This window comes from Orycteropus afer, unplaced genomic scaffold (assembly GCF_000298275.1).
Source record: "Orycteropus afer afer isolate SDZICR_OR568_19922 unplaced genomic scaffold, OryAfe1.0 scaffold00010, whole genome shotgun sequence".
Lineage (NCBI taxonomy): Eukaryota > Metazoa > Chordata > Mammalia > Tubulidentata > Orycteropodidae > Orycteropus > Orycteropus afer.
In genome coordinates, this window is record NW_006921597.1 from 19,849,124 (window position 1) to 19,855,445 (window position 6,322).

Below are 6,322 nucleotides of genomic sequence, written 5' to 3' on the forward strand. Positions count from 1 at the left end.
GCCTTTCACCCTGCTGTAGACAGGGCAAGATCCCAGCAATAGAGAAGGGATGGCATCTCTGAACCACAGTGACCCTAGGTGAGATTCTTCTCCATGCAGCCCCAGTGACCATTTCTTTCAAGTTCAGACAACAATAGACAGATGAAGAGAGAGAAGGCAATGAAGGGGACAGGAAATTCACCCTCTCTCCAGCAAAGGCCTCTGTTTAGATGTTCAGGGTCTGGTGAGCTCCTGGGAGATGCTATTTGACCCAGAAGAAGCCTAGTGAGGTTCCTGTACTGTTCGCTTATATTCACCTCCTTGCTTCTGAGGCACCCAGGGAGGAGCTCCTGAATCTCTGGAAGACCTAGTATATCCAAATTTCTGACATCTAGAACACCTCCCACTGCTCCTAGGAACTGGAGCTCCAGCACCTATACTCCAGGCCTCCTAGAGCTTTCACTGGACTGTTTACACTGAGCTGTCTCTACTGTGTCAACAGCAGGTTTCCTGGCTCAGCCATCTTCAGCTTGCCATGATCTATACAGGCCTCATCTTTCCAAATGAGCCAGACTACCAGTCTGGCATTCAGCCCTCACCACCCAGGGCAGACTGGGGAACTACTTTCAGTGTGGAATAAGAAAGGATCTCTGCAAGAAAGAGGGCCCAGCCCTCATCTGCCAGCTGGCACCAAACTCAGCCCCCTCCTGGGCCAAAGAGCTGGCTAGAGTAGACAACTGAGGAAAGCTTAAATGACAAGGGCAGAAGGGGAATGAACAGGAGTACTCTGTTTTTCCTGGATCAGAAGAGCCCTGCCCCACTTCCTTGGCCCTTATTTTGTTGTTAAAAAAAAAAAAACCAAAAAACTTCAGAACAGCTTCATGAAGCTGTGTGCTAAGGCAAGAACCTGATCCCTAAGAAGAACAAGGCATGAGATGCCCAGGACTGTCTGTCCCTGGGAATGGATGTTAGGGGAAGGAGCACACCCAGGTCCTGCAGCTCTCAAGCCCAGATCTTGATGGAGCCTCTGTGAGTCGGGCTGAAGAAAATTCTTAGCTGGGCTCATCTCTTCTTCCATCCATCTCCTCTCTCCAGTGCAGTGAGGAGCTGGAGGCTTGGTTGAACCAATACCTTTTTGCTCCTCTAAAAACCTTAAAGTGACGTTAGTGCCTTTACTGTCTTGGGAGTCCAGTAGACCTTTACCTGGGTCCTATCTCTCTACAGTGTCTGACCCCTTGTGCCTTGGTTCATGGACCAAATCAAGTTTCCTGAAAGTCCATGAGGGCAGAACTTCCTGCCAGGGGGGTAAGGAGAATGAATGTAGGAATTACATCCTGAGTCTGGCCAAGTGGTCCCATCCATGGTCCAGAGCTGGAAGGGTGCTCTGTGACATCAACCTGACAGACACTGAATGTTATTGAGCTGAAGGGGACTTAAAACATTGTTTAGAAACATTCACTTCACAGATGAGAAACCTGGGACCCTAAGACATGTGACTTGCCTGAGGTCACACAACGAATCTAAGACCATAACCTATAACAAGATCCATGGGCTCTCTCCACTACACCACACTGCTTTCTCAAAAGTGACTGAAATATCCATAGCCATCATTCATAACTTTTAGGAACCCAACTCTTCATCAGATATGCTGCAAATGACCTCCACCACCATCACCGAAATTATCTTCTATCACAAATGGAGACTTTAGGCTCAAGCTCCCCATTACTTTCCATTTGCACTCAATACATTTTCCCCACTCCACCCCACTGTGTCTTCACCTCCACAATAGTAGCTTGGGTTTCTGCACCATCTGGCCCAGCCAAGAAATGCAAAAGCCCTACCACTTCTGAAGTGAGTCCCTTGAAGTTCATCAGAGGATCCATGGAAGTCCAAGGCAATTGCCCCACTTGGATTCAGAGTTCACAGGAACTCACATTTCCATTTTTTTCCTTGGCAAGTAGGAGCTGGAGATCTGGTGCATGATCACCAAGGCTGGGTAGAGGGGCAGGGCCAGGCACAGGTACCAGGCTGTACCTTTTATCTGGGCCTGGAACCACACTGAATACATGCCCAGGAACATCGTTACTGTAGCCATCAGGTAGACCACCAATCCACAGGTCAGATGGTAGAGCTTGAGGCGAGCCACCCGTGAGACCCTGGCTGTCCGGGGGCAAAGGAGGCAGAGCCCATACAGTGCCTGACCGACAGTGGCCAGCAGTGTCAGCATTCCTACCCAGCTGTGCCAGGACACCAGGTGGGGCAGTTCACTGCGAGTCCTGCTGGAGATGATGAAGCCCAGGCCCAGGGCTGCACAGAGGATGGCCAGGGTCTGCCCCACCCAGTGGAGCCGGATCCGAGCCTTGCGGGAGCAGAAGAAGAATGGGGAGTGCTCAGGTGAGAAGAGTAGGATGGCCTCAGCCATGCAGAGGCAGAACTGTGAACACAGGAGAGGGCCAGTGAGCTTTGGGGCCAGTTTGGAGGCCTGAGAATAGGAGCTGCTCTCACACATCCCAACAAGGACAAGGGGTGGGGCAAAAGAACATCCACTAGGACCTCCTGTCTCACAGGCCAGCATTTCTAGGAACATTTGGGAATCAACATTTGAGTAGAAGTTTTATCATTCAGACTGACATCACCACCCTCAACCTTCAAAGACAGTAACTCCCATTTCTTGACCAGTGGAAAGAAATAGCATGTTAAATCTCCTCAACTTGTCGAGGGAGGATGGATAACATCCTTTCTTCCTCCTTTCAGGTCCTAGTGAGGAAAGAAATAACTTCCAAGCCCACTCCCGTCAGACCACCTGACACTTTACCAATGGTCCAGCCTCCATATTTCCCAATCCCATAGATTATGGGGAAGAGGAGCCCCTAGCTATTTTTCCCACATCTCTCTCTCTGGGTTTTAGAAAGGCTAAGTTTTCTGAGGACTGGATGTTTCCCTAGGGAATGAAGCGAGGTATATTCAAACACATCAGCGGTGGAAAGAAGCCCAAACTCACCGCCAAGGCCATGAATACAGGGTGCCACGAGAAAAGACCTGAGAATCAAAGAGAACAGGCTGATGGGTGGGCACCATTGTTTCCGCCCAAACAATCTGGCCACAGGGAAAAAGTGAGTGTACCATCTCCAACCCTAAACAGGAACTCAGGGCAAAGCGGGGCAGCCAAGGGCCTTAGGGTGAACAAACAAAAGAACGTCCTGCACATGTATATCATTATGGCCTGGGTTCCCCATGTGGCAACTTTCAGCTGTTAGCCCAGTCCTAATAAGGCCCTCCTTTACTTGTATCCTACATCAGGGGCTCTGCTTACGCTGTTCAGTTTCTTTACAATTGTCTGCCCCTCCCCCTGCAGCACCCCAGGCTCCACCCTTCCATGCCCCCCCTCCCCTGCTCCCGCCTCACACTGCCCTTACAAGCCCTTCACAGTCCGCCCCTCCACTGACTCAGGGGTCCCCTCTTCTCCCAATGCTCTCAAGCGCAGGCTACCCCTCAGGATCTAGGCTCCGCCCCCTTCCTTAGCCCCGCCTCCCACACTCACTGGTTCCTGGCCGGGACAGCACAGTCAGAAAGACGGTGAAGCCCAAAGCCACCAGATGCGCCAAGATCCCACTGCCTCTCCGCAGCCAGCAGGTCAGTCCCGGCTCCCTCGTTGGAACGGGAACCAGACCTACCTCCAGGGTCTGCATGGCAGTGTTGGGCCAGCTGCACTCTCCCAGCTGCCGGAGCGCGTCTTCCGGGTTTGTGATTGCGGAGGCGGCAGCCGCTGCAGAGAGGCTCCTCCCCGGGGACGCCTTGGGCAGTGCGGCAGCTTCGCCCACAGCGCCCCCTGGAGGGTAGGGGGGAAGCGCGTCGGCCTCGGAGAGAGGCCAGACTCCAGGGGAGAGCTCGGAGGGCAAAAGGGGATCAGACAACTGTAGGCCCACCTTGTGCCTTTAGCCAACCTCCTTTGTATTTTTATTCCTACAAAGGCCTGTGTCTCAGGCGCCCTGTGGATTCACGTTTATGGTAACTTATTTCAGGGAAATCACAACCTTGGTACACTGAACTCAAAGAGTATGAAACAAACAGCATTTAAGAGTTTTCCAGAAGTATTAGGTTTCCCTGCCATCTCCTGCCATACCCTCTTGTATTCCTGTCTTTTTAAAGGAATAGCTTCCTCTCTGCCCCAAAGTAGGGAAGATGAGAGTATAAAGCCAGAAAATAATACCCTCTACCTGGTGAACTGGGGTTTGAGGATCAAGAGGGAGGTGCAAGAGCCTCATCCCCTATCTGCACAGTCGTTGTCCTCAATTAAAACAAGTGGAAGAACTAGGGCACTCTTAGCCCTTTGCCACCTCTACACCAGCTGCTCAGGCCTGGGGAGCCCAGGGACCCTGAGGAACCTAGGGCCTCCCACACCCTGCTGCTTCCCTACCAAGGGGAGTTCTGTAAATTATTACCTCCACCACCTCCAAAAAGCTATGGTTCAGCCCAAGGATGTGTACCTGGGCAAGATCCCATCCTTAAGGGCAAATCCATGGGCCAGGGAAAAAGACCAAAACATACTGTCCCACAGAAATCAGGGTCATCCTGAGGGCATGCACCAACTCACTCACGCTCCCTAAGTGGTTAAGAAAAAGAAGCTGCTAGTAGGAAGCTGGAAGGACAGGCTGAAGAAATGGAGGCAATAATTCAGAGATGGGATGGAGGTCTAGTGTTGCTGGAGAACAAGCAAGGGGCCAGAAGCCTACTCCTACAGACCCCCAGGGCAAAAAGTAGAGCCAGCAGTGTGGCTCCCCTACCCTGTTAAGTTTCCCTTCCTAGTAGGACCAGAGTAATGACTGGAGTCAGAATGATCAGCTTCTACCCCAGGATGAAGCAGACAGACTGTTAAAGGGTAGCATAAGATTCTGGGAGCCTTGCTCCCTCTGAGCCACTCTCTTCATCATCCTATCTGGAGAGAGGACCCACCCCTCCCCCACCATGCTAAAAATCCCAGACATTTCCACATTAATTTCAAAGGAAAAAAGGAAGAAAAAAAAAAAAAAACACAAGAACACAAGAGACTTTTTTCAGGCAAGTGATGGGCACTGGGGTTTGGTGGCCTATCCTCTCAGCCTCCTAGGAGAGGATTGGGGACAGTAAGGACACTCATTTTGTTACATTTTTTTCTTCCTTTTCTATGATTCTGTTTTTATATCTTCTTAGCAGCAACAGAACAGGGAGACAGTCTTGAGGTATTTTAAAGAGTTTTTTTTCTTAAAAAAAATAATATAAAGTTATAAAAAGCGGCAGCAGCCTGGGGCCCGGATCTGTAGGGGAGGAGGTGCTGGCGGCTCCATCGCAGTGGGCAGGCACTTTCTCGTTAATGGGCTTTTGACTGCGGGAAGACAAGAGGCAAGAGACAGCGTCAGGTGGGGCCAACCAGTTCTCCTACCCAGTGAACTGTATGGGCCATTGGGGCTAGGGCTTTAATTTCCTCCTGCTGGCCCCGTGAGGAAGGCTGGGTAAGGGAGAAGATGAATGGCAGCCTGGCAGGAGCAGCCTGGGTAGGAAGGCTGGATGACACACCTGCACATATGCACACACACACTTGAGCCCTGGACAACTGTCAAATTCACTACACACATATGGGTGCCATGGGAGTTGGTATGCACCTGGCCCATGCCTGAACCAGGAGAGCAGCCCCTCTTCCCACTTTCTATAAGTCTCTCTCAGCTGAAATCCCAGGGTTTGCCCCCAGCATGTTACTCCAGGGCCCCTGTCAGAAGGGGCAAATATACTTGGCAGCAGGCTTTAACAAAAGCCCTGGAGAACTTGCCTTGCACTTGAAAACCTAGAAGTGGGCACATGTGTAAGGCAGACACACATGTATACGTACGTGGACCTTGAGTTGTGTCTTTACCCTTCCTTACCCTGATGGCCAGAGGTAGAACCAATGAAGATGACTGGCCCATCCATCTTATTGCCCAGCAGGTTAGGCCACACCTCAGTAGCCCAAGCTCAACCCCACTGCCCCTGCCCTTCCTATCAGAGCTCAGAGCTCATGAACCTCAAATGCCTTTCCTTCAGAGAACAGAGGTAGCTCCAATTTCTAGAGTGAGGTCCACAGCCAATTCTGGAGAAAATGGCCCTTTGGTTAAACCAAGAGTGGAAAAAGGCAGCATTTCCTTACCCTAAGAAAGAGGGCTGGGACTAGGAGAAGGCCTATCAGGCAAAAGTCGGGGTCACTTTGCTAAGAGCTGGTCCACCTCTCCCTAAAGATGGCCTAGGAACCTCCTCTTTCTTCCCTTCCCTGTACAAACACATACAGACACCTTCTCTGTGTCAGTGACCCATGGTGCATTCCACCCTGACCCAT

General features: G+C 51.2%; 1 protein-coding gene across 1 annotated transcript; it reads right to left on the reverse strand.

The window, feature by feature from the left end:
• Positions 1-1,909: 1,909 nt before the first annotated feature.
• Positions 1,910-3,668, reverse strand: LOC103204506 (probable transmembrane reductase CYB561D1). Its single transcript, XM_007949707.2, has 3 exons — positions 3,521-3,668; positions 2,981-3,018; positions 1,910-2,413 (listed from the first exon to the last, which is right to left on the reverse strand). The coding sequence occupies exons 1-3, from the start codon at positions 3,666-3,668 to the stop codon at positions 1,910-1,912; spliced, it is 690 nt and encodes a 229-aa protein (XP_007947898.1).
• Between the last annotated feature and the right edge of the window lie 2,654 nt (positions 3,669-6,322).

Bases quoted from the DNA above. Each gene is read 5' to 3' on its own strand.
- LOC103204506 (XM_007949707.2), bottom strand. From the start codon at position 3,668: ATGCAGACCCTGGAGGTAGGTCTGGTTCCCGTTCCAACGAGGGAGCCG. The intron at 3,019-3,520 runs GTGAGTGTGGGA...TTTGATTCTCAG, and splicing joins GCTGTCCCGGCCAGGAACCA to GTCTTTTCTCGTGGCACCCT. The intron at 2,414-2,980 runs GTGAGTTTGGGC...CTGTGTTCACAG, and splicing joins CTGTATTCATGGCCTTGGCG to TTCTGCCTCTGCATGGCTGA.